The following is a 25,247-nucleotide window of genomic DNA, read 5'->3' as shown; positions in this document are numbered from 1 at the left end:
AATAGTTAAGATCAGGAAGCCAGGCTAATTAAAGCAGTCCAGCTGCTGTCTCAATGGAAAATAACTCTCTTGTATATCTTGTAATACATAGGGGCCTCCTCTGGTATCTTGGTCCTCAACACAGTATATAAATACTGTTATTCCCATGATTCATTGTGTTTTAAATTTGCACATACAGCTTATAACTTCACAACTAAAATTGCAACCATATATACAAAATTCATTGTGGCATCCAGTGAGCAGGCTACTTTTGACTAATCATACAGTTCTTAATTCCAAAGATACTCCAACGGTAGCTTTGATTACAGAGATAAGGCAGAAAAAAAGCACTAATAATTTACTATTTTTCATGCCATTGTTCCTCATTAAACAATAAAAACAATATTTTAATAAAAATGTATATTGTAGTTATCTTATATACTTGTATTTAGGAAAACAATTCAGGAATGCTACCTTTGTATTTAATAATATCTCTCACAAAGAATATCAGAAACACTTTCAAGCAGTGACTAATGTAGCCCTATGCTGCATAGAAATTCACCCCTGCAAAACTAGTAAACGTTTACATATAACATGCCTAGATATATGTAGATATATTCACTATCATTTTGTCTCTGAAGTACCAATTAGGCCAAAGAATTTAAAAGCTGCATCCTCTGCTTCAGGGAAGGTCTGCATGATGTTAGAAGAGCTGGCCTACAGATATTTGTGAAACCAAATAGGCAAACAAAAACCACCGGAAGCAATGAGACACAAAGTGAATATCAACGGAGTCACAAACTGTTCTCAGAAGCAGCAGAACTGCTCCTTATAGGCTATGTCAGTCCTAAGCACTCAGAATTTGTAAAAAGAGGAGATGAAGAGAAATTTTCAAGTTCTTCAGCAGAAGCCAAGCAAGCAAATATAATTCATTTTTGCAGGTAACTCCAAGATGAACAAAGTACAGGTCAATCAGCTCAAAGAAATTTGACTAGACAGCAAATAGAAGTAAAAGTGAAATGTTCGAATTCCCAAGAAAGTATTTTCTTTATTATCTATAAGACACTGAAATGTTTGGCTGCATTTTCCTTTTAACATTTTAATAAAATGCTACCCCTACCTACTGCTAAGATTATATACATAAAGAAGTCACTGAGCTCTTACAGACACCATATACAATACACAATTCTATTTCAAAATACATGCATTGATATTATTATCTCATATTATTAGATTCTATCTTCTTGTATTTTTAGAGAAGGAAATCTACAAGGCCTATTAGAGGACTCCATAGAGCAAGATCCACTAATTAGACACAACCTGAAGAATAACTGAAGAATACAGTGAAAATAAACTCACATGTCAAATCTAAACTTAAAAAGTTGATACTAAAATTACAAATGCATTAAATGGATCTTTTCTGTATACATCACAGCAAAACTGCTGCAAATGCCAAATACAAATTTATTTAGCTTGCTGGTAAATATTAATTACAATTACTAGTCTCCATGTCTCATTCCCACTAACATCAACAGAAACTTGCTGACTGAGCTTGAAAGGAGCTGTCTCTTAGACAGGAACAGATGACAATTTGTCAGATTAATTGCTGTTCTTTCTTACATCTTTCAGAGCTAATGACTGTAATTAGCTCTTCACTTGCCAGAGAAAACTGGTTTCACTGCAGTAATTGCATAAAATAGGTTTTTGTATTCTTATATAAAAGAAGTCCTCTGATGTTGGCAAATTAGAGTCAACTGAACTAAAGATTACACATGAAGTTTATATAAAGACAAACTTTCTTTCTGATCAGTGACTGACTGAAAAATGGGTTAAACATTAAAACACCAGCTGCATGCACAGGATTAATCAAACAAATCTTCCACTGAAACCTTCAAATAACTTTTCCTAATCTTGCCTGAGAGAAAGAAACCATTTGAGACAGTTTACCCACTAAATTGTAATCCATTAAGACAGTATTTTCAAATTTCTCACTTCTACTGTCTTACTAAATAAGGGGAAAAAAAAAATCTGTAAAGATTAAAAGCTATTGGGGGAAATGTAGCAGCCTTTTATACATAGAAATTAGACTAGATATTTTTTAATCATCTTTGAACCTATAAAACTCTCAAAAGTAGTTAACATTGCTTCCACAGGCTGTGACACTGCCAAAATACACTACTATTAAAAATAGCTCAACATAATAAATCAGCCATACTTAAGACAATCGCTGTCATATCTGAGTATGCAAAAAAAGAAAACAAACTCTGAAGTATTTATTCTCATAATCCCCTGACAGGTAAGAAAATACTTCTGTTTGCTTTTGGTGAACTGAGACATGGAGAAGCCAAAACTAGATCAGCAAAAAACTTGAGCACCTAATTTCTGTTCACTTCCCAAACTACGTACAAATCCAAAACAATAACCCTCAAATCTTCACTAGCTCTGGCTTCAAGTAGCCTCCACCACTACTTCTATTTCTATTAAGGTTCTCTAAGTGTCTTGACTACAACTACTAATTAGATATTAATGACCCTATGGACAGTCCAAGGAAAGCTGTATCATTTAAGGATATAGAACAAGATCTGCATTCAAAAACAACCTAGCAGATAAGGAAGTAGTGAACTGCACTCTCATCACCCAGTCTTTGCCAAATAAACCAATGAGCAAATGTGACAAAGTATTCAGTCCATACCTCATAAAACCAGGCAGTCCTAAGCATTAGACAAGAGCTTTTTAGCACCGAAAAGATCCAAGTACCCTGAATTATGTTGTAATAATCAAGACAGTATATGAATGCAAGTTATGTGCGGCTACAGCTTTTACAAGAGGTACTGGTACATGCTTTCATATTTTGTGTGAAACAGATACAATGCACAAACATCTACTGAAACCAGGATTCTAATCCAAAAACTCCCTCTTTCCAGGAAAGTGTACTCCTGTATCTAAGTTCTCATACTTAATTTATTGTGGTTCAGCGAAACAGCATCAACACAACAAACTGGGGGAAACACTCTGGTGGGATTTTTTGTTTCCAGGAAATTCAACTGTGGACCGCTACTGATAAGTAAAAAACACAACTTGTTATGAATGATCTGAACTTTTCAATCAGAAGAAAAGATGGCAACTTTCCCCTGAGGTCTTCCACCTATTTTTAGCCAACGTGGTATCTGTAAACTTTTATAATTATTCTGAACAGACAACCTATGTTATTTATATCACAACATTACTGGACCGTAAGAAACTGCAGATAAAGTCAGGTAGGTACTGCTCACACAATCAGTACAGTACAGGCGCAGTACTGCCACAAAGCGAGCACTGATCTTTCTTATCTACATCAACAATTTTACCATATGCAAGCATCAAGAAGCAAATCAAAGCTTACCATTCCCACACCACAAACAGTTCCATCAGCCAAAGGCATGTGCTGAGTACGACAACCCTTGTGAACACCTTCTGTGCTTGTGCACCATAAGCGTTTGCATTGTTTCTAAAAAGAAAACAATTACTTTTTTTTGTACCTGTAACATCTTTTTAGACATTAGTTGAATATTTGTATTGTTTTCTTATACTATGTGGGCAGTTTTTCACAGATAAAACCCCACCAAACCAAAATGGACTTTGCTTAAGGCCAGGTAGGAACGTGGAAAATTTGAAACTGATCCCATTAGAAGTAAAAGACAACTTCATTTTCTAATCCAGTAGAAAATTCAATTAAAAAAGTATGCAATAGGTTACAGTTGATACGACAATACTTAGAAAAAACCTCTAACTGGAATTCCTCTTAAAAATACAGTGACTAGAAAATTACGAAAGCCTCCTTTTCAAACCGTTAAAAGACTCTTAATGGACAAGTAGCCTTTATGGATTACAAAATTTACAAAGCAGTCTTCAGTTACACCTTCTTCAGGTCTTTCAATCCCCCTTTACTTTTCTATAGTATTCCCATAGGGCTGGACTCCTCCTAAATATTTTACCTCACAAAAATTTCATTCAACCTGAACCCGATCTTGAATTCCCACCTTTAAATAGTTCTAACAAGCCATGCAATACTAGTAAAGGTATTTGAAACTTGGTCCAAAATCTAACTCTACATGACATCTTGACAGTAATGAATGAAGCCATAATGTTATATTTGTGTTAAATTCATATTGTAGTGGCCACATTAGGTTTTCAAAATACAACTTAATTTTCAGTATTCATCTACTCAAGTTTTCTTTTCCAGATCCCAATTTTGCTTTAAATAAATTTTTGGTTCAGTACACAAAATGTACGCTCTAACAGGCACGAAAATATTTTTGACTTTTCGACAAAGTAGAGGGAATCTACTCTTTGGACCAAATATTTAGAACAAATATCTGAATTAATATATTAACTTTCAAGTTATATTTTTTTAAAAAGCACTAGATGAAGCAGATAAGAAAGAGTAAGATAGCTATAATCTGAAAACATCTGTAGAAAGAATTGAAATCACTCCCCTTCAGTAGTTGCAGAAAGCCTTAATTTATGCAGCTTTAGATCCATTAAAGGCATTACAATCACATTCACAGGTGTGCAAATCAAAATTAATGCATCCTACTTTTTAATTCTATATATTTCTAGCATATGGAGCTGTGATGCTCTCCACTGCACTCTCCACCCTTCACTAAAATAGATCCTGAACTTTGACATATTCTAGTATAAAATTCTTCCAAAACCATGAAGAATGAGATTTGATTTCTAAACCCACCATTCAGTAATTTTTTAGATTAAGATGATGTGCTGTTCACTCACCAGATAGGGACACACTTGTGACCCAAGACCAAACATAAGTTCACACTGCTTGTTGACATCATACACTGACCCAGGTAGCTGAGAGGAAAGATCATATATTCTTCCACTAGGTTTGTCTAGGAGGCATTCACCGTAACCAGTACTGTTGTAAGAACAGGAATAAAATGTGAATAAAGTGATCTTAATTCATTGGGAACCTACTCAATCAACACTTACACATGCATATCTCAGTGAAGTTATAGGTTTGCATTACTACCTGCCTATATAATTACTTTAATTAAAATCTATGAAATATACTAGGTCACCTGATTTTCCTTTATTGTATTTTGCATTAAATCCACCAAACAAAGCTTCAGGTTTTTTGCCTGCTGGCTGTCATTTCTCATTTTCACATTCTTACATGAAAAAAAGAGATGGCACTGCCTAAAGTTTACCTAGCACTTATTTTAAAAAAAAATAAATTCCAAAAATAAAGCGTGCCTATTCTGACTTACTAAAATTATACTAAAGATATTTTCAATAATTAACATCACTAGGTCGAAAAAAAAAAAATCTTCTTAGCTTTACATGTTGAGTACAGCTTTAACAAAGTCATGAATCATCCAAAGTGTTAAATACATGTATTTTTCTGGACAACTGAGGCCCTACAAGCCAATGATTAACCCTAAGAGCAGCACAAAACCAATAGTTGCCCAGGGAGGTTGTGAATGCTCCATCCCTGGCAGTGTTCAAGGCCAGGTTGGACGAGGCCTTGGGTGATATGATTTAGCATAAGGTGTCCCTGCCCACGGCAGAGGGGTTGGAACTTGATCTTAAGGTCCTTTCCAACCCTAACGATTCTATGATTCTATGATTCTATTTAAGCAATAACTTTAAAATACTCCTCAATAATACATGGAATTGGAAGACAAAACAAACTGACAACAAAACCAAAACCAAACCCAAACCCACAGCATTATATTGATACTTACTCAAGAAATTCAGTGATGTATTTCTGACTGCATTTTGACCAGGTCCATGGACTTGTATGGTAATTTAAAGTTGGAGCCATCACATGGTATTGATGTTTAATCCCAGCTTCTTTACACTTAAAACTGTCATCATGAGGCACATTAAATCTAAAAATCAAACCAGACAAAATCCCAAATTCAGCAATAATTAATTGAAACTCTCTTTGTTGTAGCAGCAAATGCTTGAGGTTTGAGTTTGAGAATGCCTTAAAATTTAACAGAAGATAGTATGACTATCTGACACCATGGCAACAGGCATCTTCAAAATGCCTTACAATATTCTCTCCTTATCCAAAAAGCTCCTAATTCCAGGCACAACAGAATTCTACAATTACATATTTCTTTAGCTCACCAGAAAAATTCTAGTGCTCCCAGAGTATGCTGCTTTGAATGAACAACCTGTCTCCTCAACTGATTATACAGGCCATCACTAGACTGTCCATAACATACTAGCCCAATATTCACGTCATAACTCTTTCTATTCAGTAACAAAAGCAAACTACAGAGCACATCAAAATCATATTTATGCAACTAACAGGTTTTCTTATTTTATATCTCAATTTAAGTTCCATGACAAATGGAAGGTATCTAAAAGAACTTCAGGTACACGAAAATCAATTAGCTAGCTGGTGAGCTCTGTAATATCGTCATTACCTATAGTGTCATGACTCACTGAGCTAGAATATAGCACCCTTCTAACATCATCGATGAGGTATGCTTCATAAAATAAAATGCTGTCATCTCCTCTTATTTTTCTGTGTAAAGTATTTCTCTTTGTGTTCCTTTACTTGTATTCTGAAAGGATCGACCACAAGGAAGAATATTTCTGTATTATATTAGCAATTATTTTTTCTTAATGGTAAAGTCCTGTAAGGGCTAGAATGCAGCTGGTGTTAGCAGGATTATGTAGCAGTTTATATGACAAAAGGAGAGAAGACAGCTGGCCAGTACTTCCCATAATTCAAGATATGAACCAGGTTATAAAATCCACTATTTCTCTACAGGTAGGTGGGGGAGAGTTGGCTCACTGCAAGAGGCAAAAATAGCAACTCTTCTAAAAGGACTTACCAGACTGCACCCTCTTAAAAACATAGAGCTCATCACTAGAAATTGGTCATATTCAGAAGGGAATAAAACTACTTACTGGAAAACAGGTACTTACACATGTCCAAGTTCATGCGCTATAGTAAAAGCAGCACTCAATCCATTTTCCTCGCTTATGGAACAGCTGCGTAGTGGGTCACACATTGTACCTAGCTCTGCCAAACCTGCAAAATTCCATCCTTATATAAAAGCTTAACAGAATGAATTTTCACTTAGAAGTGACCTTATGTATGGTACCCAAGTTGAAAGTCACACATCAACTATGCAGCAAATTTACACAAAACAAACCACCTGCCACCAAGGTATGTGCTAGGGCAGAAGAGCACTGAGAAGTCGGGTTTTTTTTGTCTGTGTCACTTAGATTTAACATCTATTTTCTGATTTATTCCTAACTGATTTTTTGTCCCTACAGTGAAATTCTCATATATTTTCTGTTATAAAATCATATTGATTAAAAAAGAACAACTCACCAAGAGTATCACACTTCTCTCTTGCTCTGCAGATATCTTCCCTTGAACAAAAATAAAAATATTTAAACTGTTATATCAAATAAAAGAACATTCTTAAAGTATTTCACTGTTGCTATATAAATTACAGCAATTGAAAATCTCTCTTACAGTCCATTCAAAAAATTTGTGTTCTTTTGAACTAACTAATTTAAATTCACCAAATTAACCTCACTGTATTGATTTCTATTTAGCTTGCAAATAATAAAAACCCAAATATTACGTTATTTCTCTAAAAAGCAGAAGGGAGATCAAGCATGAAATGCTGCTGAAAAATGTGGAGATGCCAGTATACTTGAAATGACCTTATGTAGTGGACCATCTGCCAAAATAACAATGTAAAATTCAGGACAAATATCAAACAGTTTGAAGTGCTGGAGTTTGTCCAACTTGAACAATAGGGTGGTATGGGATGGAAAAAACAAAAGGGAGAATAGATTTCAGTGAATGAACACCAGAACCAGATACTGTACCTAGTGATAAGAACAGCAGTGTCATGATGAGAAGGGTGAGCATCATCCAAAGTGTTTTGTGCTTGCTGCCATAAACAAAAATTATGAAGAGTGGTAGCCGCATTAAAAGTGATAGCTGGTCCTTCCTAAAAAGAGATGGCAAAAAAAAATAAAATTAATAGCAATGCACTTGCACTCATTACTTTGTCATTTGTGTCCCTAATCTCCAAAACAGTAACCGTGCATGGAAAGGAAGTCGGAAGGACTCAGTGCAAGAGTTCACTCACACAGATTTGTAGGATCAGATCTTAATTTAGCTACGAGTCATCCGTCATGAGAATCCATTATTTTAATGAATGTTTATGAGCATCTACCATGTGTTAAATACTAAAATAATTAAAAAAAATGAAAAAAAACAGTGGTATTTATGATAAATAAATTTTAAAATATGTGTTTGAAAAGTGAACACTTCTTACAATCTTAAAATTATTTGTGAAGGCTGAAAACCCTCGATCAAAACCCTTTATTAAAGCTGTCATTTCCTTGTTATGTTTCCGTGTGTATAACCACACTTTATGACATTAGCTTTCATATGGTATCTAATTTATGTCCATTCAGTCAACAGAAGGTGCTAATAGAGACATGGGGAAATACAGGCATTCATAAAGTCTCTGCACTTAAGCTCACTTTTGACATTTACTGTCCTATTTAAAAAAAAAAAACAACACAAAAAACCAAACCCATTTATAGTTAAAGAAAATAGTTTGCATTTAAAACTGAAAAGTTGCAAACTTTGGAATTACAATGCAAATTCGTATGTTTTGTTTTTTCTATTCAAAATGAATCTTTTTTATATTTATTTTTCCTACCTGTTCATTGTGAATTACAATTAATTTTACAATAACTATATTTATAAGATTTCCAATACTTGCATCTTTATAGATTGCTGCAACCTAAAGAGAAAAAAGTCAGATTAGAATATTAAACTCATCTGATAAACCATATATCTTTCTGTCATGCAAATAGGTTATCAAAGAAAAACAAGTTGCTACACAACAGATACCTCATGCACCCATCTCTGTACCTTTCCACCCAAGCATATGATGACAGCTGTCCAGTTTTTCACATAGCTATAGACTAATTCCAGAACATTTAGACATCATGTCTAGTACACTGTAAAACCTGTAGTTCATTGATAAAATATCAAAGAACAAAAGTAATGTTACTGTGGCTGTCATAAACCAACTTAGACCTATGCAGACAATTTGTAGAATCACTACATAAAATATTAGAGGATTTTCAAAAGCAGCTTTGAACCAGTATGTTTTTGCCCTTGCTTTTAATGGAAACTGGACTGAGCTGTAAACCTATATTGAAAAAATATACACAACACACACAAATGATCCTTTCTTCATTTATAAAATTTGTATTTACATACCCAACAGGCATTTTTTTTTATATAATTTTTCACCCAGATAGTAAAGGTCATGATTCAATTTCATACACTAAAGTAAACCATTTTCAATGTTATTCTTCTCTAAAAGCAGTAAAAAAGTTTATTCATTCTCAATAACTTCAGACATCCCATCCAGATGCCTTCTACAATTTCGCTTAAAGCAAGCCTATCTAAACAAGAGTTGCCACCAAACATGGAAGTACCGGCTTTCCTCCATTCTGGCTTGTGACAAAGCTGCAAAGCTACACAAGTAAGAAAATCAAGAACTGATCCACCTGAAAACAAATTCTTTTTTCTTGGTTTTTTTTTTTTTGTATCATGTTATAATGCTCAATGTGATCTCATTCCTGGCGTCAGCTCCTCTGACACAGGTGCTGACAGATGGAAAGGTGCATAAAAACTGACTTCTTTTAAAAGCAGCCTACACTTGAAATGGCTCAAATTTCTTATGAAATTACAGCCTTGCTGTGTATGAATCCTATGTACCTGAGACCAAGTAATTCTGAGTCCTAGCTCCCAGCTCAAACCCTTCTTTTCTCTAAAATGGAGAGAACATAATGTGCAGCATTGTCCTTCATTCTTTTATTGATACACAAGCTTCCCTGATAAGGGCAGGGAAGGAGATGCAGTTTCAGAATCCATGTGGAGAGCACATTTCAGAGCAGCACAGCTATTGTCTGCTTTCCTCTATACGGTCTCTGGTTTTGGTTACTGACCAGCAATTGTCTAATTATTCTCAGGTAGAAATAAGGAGCATCTCTCAAACAGAGTTCAATTAGGCACAGACACATTCAAACACCTTTACCCAAGAAAAGGCACCTGTAAAAGCTCAAGCACTACTTAGACAACAAGTGTTACCTGAATTTGAATGGAATAAACTACCATTTTGCTACTATTGAAACCATTTTTAAACTACCACAAACTGCTGAGCTCATAATGTGTTCTTACAGTTTCAGGTCCACTTGGATAAACCTAGAAAAGGTATTTCTGGATCTTTATCTTCCTTATGAAGTATCACAAACAGTCATTTTTGACTGACAGTCAACAATTCTTGAATGAACTGTTGTCTTAGGTAAGCTTGTGCTGCTTGTGATAAACATACAAGTTATTCCTATTAACCCCACATTCGAGTTCAAGCATGGATCCCCTGTCTCATGGGAACTTGTCATGATCTCCAAACGTTTAGTTATTACCACTGCTTTCAAAAGATCGGAAATCAAGATGCCATGTTGATAATGAGATACCCTTATGTAATGGTTTTGGCTGGCATGATTTTCTTCATAGTAGCTAGTATGGGGCTATGCTATGGATTTGTGCTGAAAACAGTGCAAATACTAGGATGATTTAGTTATTGCTAAGTAGAGATTACACAGAGACAAGGCCTTTTCTGCTCCCCATCCTATCCTACCAGCAAGGGGGCTTGGGGTGCACAAGGAGCTGGGAGGGATCACAGCCAGGACAGATGATTCCAACTGACCCAAAGGATATTCAATCCCATATGGCAGCATGCTCAGCAAATAAAGCTGGGGGAAGAAGGAAGAAGGAGGGGATGTTCGTAGTGATGGCATTTGTCTTCCCAAGTAACTGTTACGTGCAATGGAGCCTGCTCTCCTTGAGATGGCTGAACACCTGCCCGACCAGGGGAAGTGGTAAATGAATTCCTTATCTTGCTTTGCTTGTGCAAGCACCTTCTGCTTTCCCTGTTAAACTGTCTTTATCCCCGTGAATGAATTTTCTCACTTTTACTCTTCCAATTCTCTCCCCCATCCTGCTGAGGGGAAGCAAGGAAGCAGCAGGGTGGTGCTTAGATGCTGGCTGGGGTTAAATCACACCTTACTAGTGAAAGAAGGTATATTCTGTGGGCTCACTGAACACATGTGTGAAGAGAAATATTCTGGAGTTGAAAGCCACAAACCAAACTTGAAGTTCTACCTCAGGAACTGTACAGGCTAAAAATCATCAACCGAGACCTGAAATGATAGACCAATGCACGGAATGATAAAAGATCTGGAATATGAATTTATTAACTTTCGTGGAAGAAAAAAGGTATAGAGTACTCCCTGCTCCTACATTCTACAGAGGCCTCTTTCAATGCCCTCTTATTGGAAGCAGTGAAGAAAAAGAATGATGAAATGAGATAGGAATTTGATAGAATACACCATTTCTTTACAATTTCCAGATATACTTGCTTTACAACGATCTAAATCGAGTCTTCGGAGAAGTAGGAGGTAACAGCTAAGACAAAAAGAAATCAGTTTCAAGAGATTTTTCAGACTCCTAAAACCAGAATTCATACCACAGAACAGTTCAGACTGCACAGCAACAAAAGAACAACAAAAAAAAATAAATAAATAAATGGAAGGATCCCAGCTTTCATTTCCATGGAATTGTCAAAGACTAAGTCAGATCTTGTCATCACCACAGCTATGGCTGCCAGGTCAGTAGAAGCAACTTGGTCACAACAAAGTTCAGTTTCTCTTGATATCCCTGTTGTAACTGTCCATTAAAAAGGGACTGTAAATTGTGGCAAAATGTCCTATTCAGAAAAGTGGCTAATAAACAACATAATGTGTAGTACAAGTTAGGACCCTGCCTTGAGGAAAATTAAAAATACCAGCTTTTAATACCATGTTATAAATGGCACTATATAATGCCATTTTCTGATTCCAGTCTCACTGCAATTAAATGATCTAACTTGATGCTGTCTCAATCCCCTCCTAGAATGCATGGCTTCCCCCTCCCGTGCTCCAACTCTAGCACTCACATGACCAGGCAGTCGGCCAAGTTCACGATCTGAGCTGGCCAACACAGCCCTACCACAGGTGGTTTTGCATGTCAAGTTTTCTTTTCAGAAAGGCAAGATTATATTTTCTTGCTGCAAGCAGACTCATAGCAGACCAAGAAGTTTTTTTACTACCAAGTAAATGCAGCACATTTCTTGAAAAGATATCAATAATCAGGTACCTGGCTCAGAAAATGAGAACAGTACCTTAAAATGTATCATGGAACCAGACTTGATGAGGTTTTGGTGCTTTTACAGTAAATTCCAGTGTCTTAATGAATTATTTCAGTTGCTAAGATCAAGCCTTTGTGTTAGAGACTTTGAACTGTTGGAACATAATGTGCCTAAAAGAGAGTCCTCCAGCTACTAAATCTAAGGCGGAACTTACTGCCTGCTCTGCTTGGAGGAACAAGAAAGAACACTGTAGGTTAAGCAATCACAGATTTCTTTATTTTACTTATCATTTCACATTTAATAATGCAACTCTATTGTATTTCAATACAAAAGTTTTGATAAAGCCCTATGAAAAAGTTATTCTTTGTTCTCTTAAATACATATTTCCATCAGAGGTAGTATTTCCAAGACAGAGTGTGAATACTGTGAATAAGCAACTTGCCAAGATTTATTCAATTTTGAAGAAATGAGAAAATACATTCCAGTTCAGTGGGATTACTTACATGCTGAGAGTTAAGCCTTTACAGGTTGAATTGGATAAGTGACAAGACACTTAAAACCCTAAAAATATTTAGCAGTATATTTCATTTCTTATTTTCCACTCATAAAACAATATCCTATAGCAGCAAACTTACTTTGCTTGCTCTGTGGATGCCAATATAAAAAAGAAGAAAAAAAGAAGAAAGAAAAAGGGCCCAGGATTTCAAAGGTTCTTCTGGGAGCTGGATGTCTAAGTTTCATTAAAATTTAATGGGATTTACATGCTAAAACTTTTTAGGTTTCTTTAAAATCCAAGCCAAAACTGAATATCCTTAAAAGTTTCAGAATGCTTATAAAAGTAGAGTATAATGCTTGATTCATTTAAAAAGCCAGCAATCTGACACAATACCCAATAACAGGATGTTATGGGGGTTAACAGGATGTTAATGGCTGCTTGACCAGACAAAAGTACCAGTTAAATTTAATAATCAAAGTTATCCGTACATTGGCAGAGGAAAAAATGTAAGTTGCACTTCTTCTCTTGATGGTAATCAAATCAGACTAATAATGCCTCTATTTCAAACACTAATAGGCTGTGGGTCAAGAAATGACCCACCTGCATATTGATAACTTCTAATACAGATTACATAGCAAAGTCTACTAGTCATTTGTTTTCCTACTCTTCATATTATTAATAGTTTACTGAAAAAAAAAACAAACAAGCAAAGCAAAACCCAAACCTATTATGGGGAAGGAGAAGGAGGAGTAAAGAAGAGACTGAAGACTGTATCTTCATATGAATTATTTGATTTCACAAAGCAATATATATGTGAGTTGAGAGTTGGACAAGATGACTTCCAAAGGTCTCTTTAGAACTACAAGAAGTGATGTGAGCAGAGATACATATGCATGGGTGGGGACTGTGAAGAAAATCTTTCAGAATTATGATCTGATTTTATATTAAAGACCTGCATTTATAACAATTAAACATTTCTAGAACTAACGTCTTAAACTTTTGTTTGAAGATTACCTTCAGAAGTAGCAGATGTACATGTGGAATAAGAGCTGCCAGAAGATGCCAGCTACACCTTACTATTTTGCTGTGGTATTCAAAGATACTAATTTCACATTATAGATGTAGCATCTTATTGCATGCCACTACCTCAGAGCCAGCAATAATTGCACTAAGCCCTATTTCATACCATAGATAAGTAAGCACAAGAATGGAGTCACAGCTTTTTAGCAAAGAGCTGGTATTCTTTCACTCACACATATGTATTTTAAATGCTAGATGTTAAAAACAGTTCATATGTAGACTCTCTTCAGAAGCAATTATACAATGCATACCCTATTAATCTAGTAGAAAGTCCAATTATGTAAGTAAAAAGAGAGAAGAAACATTGTCCTGTAAGGAATAGTGGTTGAATACACATCTGCAGATGCAGGACCAATGTTTGTTCTTAAGAAAGAACGTCAGGAATAACATTAGCTATAATCACAACAGTGCCTCATGAAAATTACACAATAAATGTTCCCTTCTATCTTGTTGTAAAGTTTTGTCAAAAACAGCTTCCATTTTCAAATGATGTTTTAACCATTACATTTGGTTCTTGGTACAGCTCCGGATTATAAAAGTAACATTAGAAAAAATGGCATCTTAGGCATCAGTTGTTTCTAGAATAATTCCAAACTGAGTCTGTACTTTAAATTAAAGATAAATCCACCTTTCAACACAGATTTTTTCTGTAATACATAAACTTTCAGATTTTCACACTCCTACCAGTAAAAAAATCAGAAGACTTAATCAAATTACAGTATGCTAATCTCCCTTAAAAGTTCATTATTTCTCTTATAAAGCAATAAGAGAAAAGTCCATCTTCTAAATTTAGGTGCCTACCTCTGTGTAATAGGTGACTGCACCTCTACTGCCATTAGTTGGAGATCTAGACTGACGAGCAGAACTCAGTTCAGTTGCCTAACTACACGTTATCTAGTGTCATGTCAGATGCTATAGGTTATCTATACAGAACTGGCAGATATGACACATGACCCATACGAGACTTGCACACCTTCTTGAAGCAGCAGTTGAGGCCAAGTCAAATGTTCACTTATATAGACACTTATATAAAGCAAATTAACTGATCTCAGTGAAAACTAGAGAGCTATTCTGCTCATCCTAAAGTATGTGTCTATAACTGGTTAAGTAACTAGTTCACTTACTTAAAGCAGATCTCTACAGACACCTATATGTAGATGTTTTAATTTGCTCAATGTTAGATGCAGTTTCATACAAATTAAGCTTCTTGAATAGGTGGAAGGACAGAAATCTAGAAATAACTATTATGCAGACTATTTTAGCAGGCCTTTTCCTAAAAAAAAAAAAAAATGGTTCAACAGACATCACAATAACCCTTTGATTTTACAGAGCTTATTTTACTAGATCCTGAATCAATACAAGAAATGACTTTCAGTTCAAGAGAGAATTCACCACAGAAAGAGCTCAACTAAATGACACCAACTCAAAAGTCTGACCCATACTAATTTGAAATTACTTGAAAAGCTAGGATTATTATAAACATGCATTTGTTCACAATGCCTTTTAACCTCTGCCTACTACAATATATTCATACATTTAACTCACTGAAGCATAAGAATTCTTCTAATGCAACAACGAATCAGGAAATAGGTCACACTATTTTACCTACATTTACTGCATTAAATTTAAAAAGATCTCTAATTTGAAATTTGGGCCCTACTTTTTTTTTTTTTTTTATCTTTTATGGGATCTCTTTCTTCTAATACAGATTTGAGTCAAACCACAAGACAAGGAGGTTGCAGAAGAGAAAACAACAAAACAGAAATAGCTGAAATAGGTAATACTTATGAGCTTAAGTTTACTTACTATTGACATCAATGTTAGTACGTAGTGCTGTAAATTCTGCCCATGGTGATGAACCATTTTGGTGTCAGCTGTAACCATCACTTCTACATATCTTGGATAGGAAAGAAAACGTTTTTTCCTGGTATGTGGATTGCCACCATCCTCTGTAGATAGGTTATTTAAAGCATACTCTAAACTGAGAGACTTCTGTAAAACTTTGCTCTCTTCATTTAAACTGCTGAAGGCTGGATGTAGTAAAGTGCTGCTCTTGAATTCTTTTTCTGTGAAGTAAGAAAAGATTTACTGTTGAATGTAGTTTCTAAATTTAAAGAGAAATGGGCAAAAGACTGTCCAAAATAGACAATATAAATTGCTATTTATGATCTTACTTTCAAGAGAACCAGTCAAGAATTAAAAACAAAAAACATGGAAGGCTGTAATAGGAACATCACATTAGACATCTTGTACACATAGTTCTATCATATACAGATTCTTGTTAAAAATTAGTTAAGAGATAGCAGCATTATATTTTATAATCCAAACAGGTAGGCTGGAAGGAGGTAAATACTGCAGCTTAAGCAGTGCAATGAAGGAAGCAAGTTAATTAAACAAAACACATACTTTTATCACCAAAAAGACTAGGCTTGAGAACTGAATTCAAGCCCCTATTCATATAAATATGGAGTTTACTTCATAAGGAAGTATGCATCAAAAGCCTACAGTGACTTCCTTGACAGCTTTGTTAATATTCATTATGTAGGATCAGGTTCTAAAGGCAATATAGAACCCCCTCAGATACCTCCAAACTAAGTACTGTAATCCTTCCAATTATGCTGTACAGTCCAGCCACCAAAGGCTTCTGATGCTTGACACATAAAATCTATACACTGAACAGAGAGTCATCTTAGCAATAGCCCATATTAACAGAGAAGCATATTTAAATTCTCACTATTCTCCAGAACTTAAGCACCTAACTAGACACCTCAGTCCCCTCAGAACAAACCTCCACTGTCTTTCTGAATGTTTCCTTTTAAAAGTGGCTGCCTAAGGATATGTGTCTCCCAATTCTTTTAAAAATTCTAAAGTATATTAGATGTGTAGCAACTCAATGAAGAGAACTGGCTGAAGCAATCTCATAAGCACATTAACTTTACCAGGTCACAAAAGACATCTGAGATTTCAGAGTACTGGCAAAATGAGAAACAACATTCATATTTAAAGTGGGAGTTTACAGACAACTGAATTTGTGGACTAGCCAAGATAAATTCAATACCAGAACAAGTAAAGTCAATTTTGTTTCTTAAAGAAACCAACAAGTGGATGAGTAATAGCTGTCATAATTACGAAAAATTTCTTATGGCAAACTTAGATGAGCTTCTCTGTATTAAAGAAAGAGGATTATGGATAGGGGAAATGAAGCAGATATCCTATGCTGACTTTAGTAAGGCTTGTACTAGCGTTTCCAATTAATTTTTCGTCGGCAAGTTAGTTCAGAAGAAACTAGCACAAAGTGAGGAAAAGATTAGTTTGACAATTTAAAAAGTAATTATCATGGACCAATGTCAAACTAAAAACATGTACTGAATGCTCTGCTTCTCCATATCCTCTGTCAAGGTTTACTTAACTAGAGGAACTCTCATGATCATAAGTATTGCTAGATATATTCTGTTCCTCACTCCTTGAAGGGAGGAGATGAATAACTAGGCAAGACTAGCATGAAAAGAAACAAATCTCTTCTTCAGAAGGTCAAAAATATAACAACACAAGGTTTTTCTCCATTAACATTTCTGCAACTTCACTCACCCAAAAATGACAGTAATCTGTGCCTTACAGTCTTTTGTAGTTGCTCCAATAAATGGAAAAGAGGAAAAGTGACCATAATCTTAATCCTTGGAGTTTTTTTCTCGCTAGGTTGCTCATATTAATAGTATTTTCATACACAACATAGGAAAAAGAAAACCAAAACAACAAACCATACAACAAACTGAAAGACCTCTACTTTGGTTCAGTACATATTATCTATCCATCATTAAAAAAGAATCAGGAATAACGACACTTGCTTGATTTTCAAACAAAGTACTAAGTCCTTGTTCTGCAATGACAATCAATGAATAGATAGCATCACCTTCCTAAAACTGAGCTAAAGAAGATAAATACTTTTCACTACAATCTTTTGAATGCAAGATGATCATAACTTGCTTTCTGTCCTTAGTATCTATGGAAAAGCAGAATTCTCAACATACTGTTTCTGTGTATAAAATATGCTTTAAGAATTCTATGAATTTTTCAAAAATCAAAAATCAATAGCCACCCAAGCTACACCATTAGCTTTGCAATTTATATTTTCAAACATCTGGACAGATATTCTTTAAGAAAATAAAAAGTTGAAATCTTATTATTTTCCTTTTCTTCAGCTAGCCATACTAATGCCCTCAGCCTTGCCTAATCATTCCAGAAGTGAGAGTACATTCAAAATGCATAAACACAGATTTCAATCTCACAAAAAGTGTAGAATTTTAATTAGACAGGATGTTTCTAAATGCCAAGCAGAACCAAATATAAACTGCTTTCTCCTACTATGAATCTCCACCCAGTTGTGTTTTCTTTGAAGCCAAATAAACAAAGCCTGTATGCTTCTATCAAATAAAAAAAAAAAAAAAGAGGCATTTATATCACTAGGCTTTAAAAAAAAATTTGTTTACAACATAATGAAAACGCACTTTTAAATAGCACTAGTACAATAGTAAAGCTTAAGAAGTGCATTGCTCAGACAGGATTTTCAAAGACTTCTACATCGTTATATCCCAAAGCAGATGGTATCTCAGTGTTTACAATGACCCTATAGATACCTACAATTTCAAATAAATCTTTTCTAATCCCACTCTTTTGTCTAGTTACTGTACTTTGATGGTAACTGCAGGTGCCTTTCTCACATCACACTATTTTCCAACTACTAAGATGCACGCAGAACTGTGAAAAACAACTACTGTGCATTTTCTGTTAAAAAAACTAAAAAACATGTTATTTTAAAGCACAGTGCTTTCTACTTACTGCTTCATGGTATTAACAAAGCTTTTTTGTCTTTCTGTTCCCTTTCAGTGCAAACATGCTCACTCTTAAGTTACTCTGCTTAATGATTAACCTATATACTGTGAATCTATGAAACTACAATCATACACTTGTTATATATCCTAATAGTATGTGACAAGTGCATTGCAAATTACTCCATTTTATTTTAAGTAAAACTAATTACGAATGTGCAATGTGAATGTTATTAAAACACTCATAAGGACGAAAATCTACATTAATGGGTAACATTAAATACTCCCACTAATAAGGAAGACAGATGTTCTGTAGTATCCATTAGACTTGCATTAAGTTCAGTAACTTTCATGAATATAAGCAACAACAACTTCTGCGGATTTACTCCCTAAAAGTTTATATATGGGATGTAGGTGTAAAGTAAACCCATAGAGAAGTTCTTGCAATGTCATTCTTAATTTTTTTTAAACATGCACATTTTGTCCTACATTTGAATTAGCCACTAGCAGAAAAAAAAAGAAAAGAAGAAATGGCTGCCAAGCCTCCATGTAGCTTCTAATGGAACAATCTGGAGATGACTATTTTTTACAAAAATGAACTCCTTAAATTTTTTAAACATCCGACAGTTGAAAAAGGTCACATTAAAATCTAAAGTATGACTATACCTGAAACATCACAAGGTTTATGAGATTTCTGATATTTAAGTTCTTCATGCCTGTATATAAGATGTGGTTTGTTATGCTCATCTTCATGTTCACCTCCATCCGCTTTCATCAGAGGTTCTAAAAAATATTCACCATCATGCGCCTTAAAGGTGCCCATCTGAAAGTAAGAGAAGTAATTCATTTATTTTCCACTAAAAATATTGATATAATCATTTTCATTGAAATAATCACATAAATTTGCACTTGAGACAGAGGAAGCTTCAGTACAATGGGGAGATGGAACTGTGAAGGTAAGGCAAAGAGAAATTTGCTTTCAGAAACTTGTCTCACCAGAATAACTCATAACAGACTACTCTGTGTATTAACAACGTATCACAGGTAATCACTATGCAGTTAGTAAAACAAAAGGGATCACAAACTTAGAGAATCTAGGTACAAGCAAGCAGGACCAGTTAGAAAATGTGCAAAAGCGAGCAGAGGCCATCAAGAAATTAAGGAATTGATTGCTGTCCAAATTCTAGACTGGTTTGTCACCTTCTATCCTTTCACATAACTTATATAGTATTGTATTCTGACCATAGATTAGAAAGAGTGTAAACCCAATATTCCTTTTTAAAGGCTTTGAAACAAGTTCCAGGAATTCAAAGTTGACAGTTTCATTAATGCATTTTTATCCTCGGTTTCACCCGCAACCTCTACAGCAGACACACATGAGTAACTATGTAATGGGAACCAAAGGAAGCTGGTTACTAACAAGAGCACTGGCACATACACAAAGAAAAAGAACAAAAAATGAGTTCCTTTCCCCCACCCCTCTACCCCGCAATCCAATTTCATAATTTTAATTAATAATTTAAACTATGAAATCACAAAACTGAATCTCTTCTTTCTTACTGTATTTCTAACCAAATTCATAGCTTTCTATGGATTAAGAACCTTATTTCAGGACAGTAGGAGGAGAAAAAAAATATAAGAATTTTATCAAATTATTTTTCAGACTTTTTGGCAACTTCCAAACTTTAGCCAATTAAGCACTTAAGAGTGAGCAGGTGCACTGCATCCTGTTAGCTGTTTTACCATATTAGAGTGGCATGTTGACCAATAAGAGAACAGTGATAATCTACATAATACAGTTTAAGAGATTAAGTGCTCATTACAACCTTGAAACTCAGGGTAATAAAGAAAGTGGCAGAGCAAGACAGATGAGAAGTGAGAATATTTTTTTTCCACGCAACCTACAAATAGTCTCTTAAAATCTGCTGTGTACTACCTTAGTGTCCAGGATACTGTACTGGAATTATATTACCCTCTTGAATTTGGGATCCTTCTGAAAAGTTATTACTTCCCTGCGTTTAAAAGTCTGTTAGGCTTCAAGCATATGTCAGACTATCTGTAATCTTGACTGATACATAGCATACCTATCATCCAAAGTTACTGTAAACCCACTGTGGTTGGATCCTCTGCATCACCTTTGTTGCAGAATGAAAAAAAAAACAGCTAAGTAGTATTTTTCCTTTCACGACTGCTTACATCCAACTCAGAGAAACACTTTCCCGTCCCCAGTCCCATTTAAATTCTTTGCAAGCAGTTTTCCTGCTGGATCTTTTACACGTTCAGCTCAGCCTTCTCACATCCAGTGTTTCCAGGGCATGTGATTTGTAGAGGACGGCAGATCGAGCGTATTGAGAATGCTATGTGCCTCCCTGGAAAGGGCCTCAGGAAGAGATATGCCACAACTTGTCAGTTAGCCCTAAGAAGATGCAACCTTCTGGGCAAAACGACAGGGACAAAGAACAGCCTGTCACTCAGGGTCAAAGAAGCAAGAACTGATGCTAAGATTCATATTCATGTTGATGTTTATTACATAAATTATTAAATTCCCAATTACAACACATGATATATTTGACCCCATACCATTTGTGAACACTAACTTTCTTTTCTCTTGATATACCATAAACCCTATTATTATGTAAGAGACATTTAAAATATAATCCTTTAGATTTAAGCAAAAACTTTCTTGCTACAGTTTTATTCCAACATATATTTTACTTCCCTCCTACTCTTTCCAATACCTAAAGCAGATATCCTGCATGTGTCTCTTCAATGGCTTTTCGAATAAGCAGGCTTTCAAATTTTACAAAGAAATGGTTTCAGCTACAACAAGCATACCAATTAGGAGAATAATAGCACAGATCTAATATAGAGTTTGTGCTCAATTTTAAACTAAACTCACCTTCCACAGTATCAGACTTCCACTAGAAAAGATGAATTGCAAGAACAAGACTTTATTTTTCTACCATTTCACAGTCAAAAAAAAAAACACAACCCCAAACCATCATTAAGACCTATGGCTTTGAGTGAGTCTGATCACTGATAATTCCACTCGGACTCCTTACCGCATACTTAGTCAACCAAGAGCTACCAAACAACCTATCTAGAAATTCAAAAACATATTTATGCAATTATCCTATCCAGTGGATTAGGAAGAATCATCATAAGGCATTGATCTAAGGCAATCTAGGATTGATGATACTCCAAAAGAAGTATTTCTGCCTTGCCCCTTCTGTAGATGTGCACTCCCACACTTCTCTGTTTAAGCACTAGCAATTGAAATCATGTACACTGCATACCAGCTCCTCTGTAGAGTTAAAAATCTATGCCTCCTATCAAAGAAATATATTTTTCAACTGAAATAGTAAGGGTCACCTGGCACACAGAATCATTTTTCCTAGCAAAAAAAGCAATTTCGTATCAATAAGAGCTTACTAGACAACCAAGCCATCAAGCAACTCAGAATAGTGCTACAAAGCCTGTGCATCAAGCTGAGCCTAGCAATGAATACACAATATAAAATGCCTGTAAACTTCTGCAGCTCAGCTTTCATTACTCTACAGTCTAAGTACCAGAACCATTCTTAACTGAAATCCAGAACCCTCTGCTGAAAAAGAGAAACACTCTCTCACTAGGGAGAAAAGAACAAAACCAAAAAATTCTCCATTGTTATAACCAAGAAGATACAAAAAAACCCACACCATAAACTTATAGCCCCAAAAGTTAAGACAGACAGCTAGAAGGGAGGAATACTATATTATGTTTCATGGCCTCAGAATTATTCCTAGCTTTTTATTTAAATCAAAAGATTAATACAAGAAGGAACTTGGAGATTCCACCTTCTCAGATACTTGAGGTAATTACTTTAGGACAATGATGCCAGGGTTCCTCTCACTCTCTGTCCCACTGATTCTTGCATAGTGCCCCAGGATCAGCTGTCTGTTTAGATATAAAAGAAATAGCTGATAAAAAAAATCTATAATACAACAACTTTTCAATCTTTCCTCAGTGTATACATAGAGAAGCAAGCAATTACTACCACTGACTAGTTAGGAATACCTCCCACCAGTTGTCTACAACAAATTTTTTGCCCATCCCCTATCCAAGTTGAGAACTCCTCATGATATTGTATGTGAGAAAGATCAAAGGATAAGCAATGCAAAGTGTTCTATCTTGAAAAGATATATGATATTTATTATTTCAAACCCAAGCAGATACTGAGATTGAAACCACCAATTTAAATCCTTTATCTATGAAGACTAAAGATGGATTTTGAACAGTTACAAATGGTTACCTTTTCATTTTCCTAGCACATAAGTCTTCAAAAATTCAGTCACCACCTATACTGTTTTATAGTTCTTCATACATTAATAAGTAATACTTAATCTGGCCACAGATTCTGCTAATACAAATGGAGCTATTACTGTGAGCTAGGTGCACAAGGAAAAGGGCTGTGAGATCCAAATTCAAAATACTTTTGGTAAAACCAAATAAAGCAAGGTCACTTAGATGTACAGAGGCAGGTTGTTGAAACAGGAGCCCGAGCATTTGCAGGAAATGAAATCAGAAATAAACTGGATTAACTTATCATCTACAGATGCTTCTCAAATCATATAACAAGAAATCTGCCTGAAGCATTCTATTTCTGTTCTCAGATAAAGAGGTAAAAGTACATTTAAAAGATCTCTTCAGTAGAAGTGGAGTACAAAATTGAAAACAGTCTCTTACACATCATAAATAAGTGGTCCAAAGAGGGAGTGCTACTCAGGACTCTGCATATGCCTAGATTTGAGGAAATTTATGAGAAAACCCACATGAGAAAGATTATTTATTTCTTGGATTTAAAATACTCTGGATAAGTTAGACACTTTATATTAAATCAAGGTTCAATGGATCAACACAGCTACTCACTATATATGGCATGTCTTAGCGCTTCAAAGTAGCTTAGAACTGAATAGTCTTAATCAATGCATTTGCTCTGTTCCAAGAGTAGTAGAAATAAACATTGCAGAAGTTATGGTTAAAGTATGTACCATACCCACATACAAATTATATCTTTGTGTATAATGGCAACTTCATAAAAAACATGGAAAACATAAGGGATATATAGCAGGCTTCAGAAACATGGAATTAATCTTAATATGTCCAAAAGCAAAATTGGAAAGGTTTCAGAAAAATGCTAAAGAACAAAGTTCTAGAAAACACAACTCAACTGGCAGACTCATCCCAGGTAAGCTCCACTCCTGTGCTCAAGTATTTTTCATGCCCTTATGGTATGGCTTCTTAACTCAAACTCAAAAACCTGCAAGTAGCTTATAGCAAGAATACTTTCATGGTCAAAGTAAATCAATAAATCCCTTCCTTTATAATATTCTCTTTTTCCCCCTCTCCTCCCTCCCCATTGTGTAAGTTCAAACCTCTTCAGAATCATGTGAGGCCTTCACCTTTTTCTTCCTGCTCCACTGTTGCAATGTTTTCTAGTGAAAGCCTTAAGAAGCATAGCATAGTTACTGAAGAAAAAGGTACTAAAGGTTATCTGATCATGGTACACTTACAACATCCGGAATATATATTCCAGATCTATATATTTATGATATTTCAGAAATATCATTTCTGAAATATTATACCATATATATTTCAGAATATATATTTCTGATAGAGGATAGTTCAGTTAGAAATAAGAGGCAGTGGTTGTGAGCTAATGTATTAATTAAAACTGGAACTAATATAATAGAAATAGGAAAATAGTAATAAAATAACAAATATACTAGCTAAGCAGCAGGGAAGAAACATCTAGCAATGAGTAAGTATTTCCTGGTGGAACACCTCTGCAGAAGTGACTGAAAGCAATATACTTTAAGTTCTTCAAGAAATGGAATAAAATGCTGAACAGCTATTACAGGAGAAAAAAAAACTTTCATTTTAAGTGTAACTATGGTCTAAACACCTCTCCTTGCAAATTCTGTCATGTTAAGATTTCATGAGCAGAGTGTAATCACACCTTTAGCACACCTAATCACACCTTGACCAGAACTGATGAGGAATCCACTTATGCTCAAAAATGTCCCAGTGTGGAAAAGCACCTAATCACTGGTTAAGTAAAATTGCAGAATTCCAGACTGGAATGTAAATCCCACATAAACTCCTAAAGCAATTTTACCCATTTGTATATTTGGCTCACATCCAATCTAGCCATACTGATAACTGTAGCAGTGGATCCAGCATCCTTACTACCAAGTTACTTTCATTCAGGAACACACACACACGAAAACCCAAACAAACATATTTCCATATTTTCCTTTTGCATAATGCATAGGGGAAAGAATATTCTTGCAGGAAGTGTAAAATACCTGGCATTAGGTATTCGGAACATCACTTTGTGAGGCTATTCTAGGCAAGAAAGTCAGACTGAAACCTAGTAAAAATGGTATTCCTGGAGTTTCTAAATACAGATGTAACAACAGACTGGCTACATAGCAGAGTTATTTGGGAGAATGTTGCAGTAACAATCTCAAAGACAGCTGGAAAGAGTTCATGGCAATTACCAAGAGTCACAGGAGTGGAAGGGAGAGAGAGAGGCAATTTAATTATTTTTACCTTTATATACAATTCACA

The 25,247-nt window shown here is 35.1% G+C and overlaps 1 protein-coding gene across 3 annotated transcripts in view; it reads right to left on the bottom strand.

Annotated features, from left to right (window-relative positions):
- The window catches only part of ADAMTS20 (ADAM metallopeptidase with thrombospondin type 1 motif 20), a 90,718-nt gene that overhangs the window by 54,625 nt on the left and 10,846 nt on the right, over positions 1–25,247 (bottom strand). For all 3 annotated transcript variants that reach the window (XR_008974432.1, XM_057425584.1, XM_057425585.1), the window contains exons 3-11: positions 19,302–19,458; positions 15,616–15,875; positions 8,691–8,774; positions 7,843–7,967; positions 7,334–7,374; positions 6,922–7,027; positions 5,721–5,867; positions 4,750–4,891; positions 3,362–3,466 (exon numbers count right to left, since the gene is read on the bottom strand). Coding sequence is in view for 2 of the 3 variants with exons in the window: in XM_057425584.1 (XP_057281567.1) it covers positions 3,362–3,466; positions 4,750–4,891; positions 5,721–5,867; positions 6,922–7,027; positions 7,334–7,374; positions 7,843–7,967; positions 8,691–8,774; positions 15,616–15,875; positions 19,302–19,458 (1,167 nt within the window). In the remaining variant the exon portion in view is untranslated. The remainder of the gene's footprint in view (positions 1–3,361; positions 3,467–4,749; positions 4,892–5,720; positions 5,868–6,921; positions 7,028–7,333; positions 7,375–7,842; positions 7,968–8,690; positions 8,775–15,615; positions 15,876–19,301; positions 19,459–25,247) is intronic.

Source organism: Pezoporus wallicus, unplaced genomic scaffold, assembly GCF_028554395.1.
Source record: "Pezoporus wallicus isolate ANWC-B61680 ecotype Strahan unplaced genomic scaffold, APGP_CSIRO_Pwel_v1 contig_4722, whole genome shotgun sequence".
In the NCBI taxonomy this organism is placed as follows: Eukaryota; Metazoa; Chordata; class Aves; order Psittaciformes; family Psittacidae; genus Pezoporus; species Pezoporus wallicus.
The sequence above is the reverse complement of the archived record's forward strand: the minus strand, read 5'-3'. Positions and strand labels throughout refer to the sequence as shown.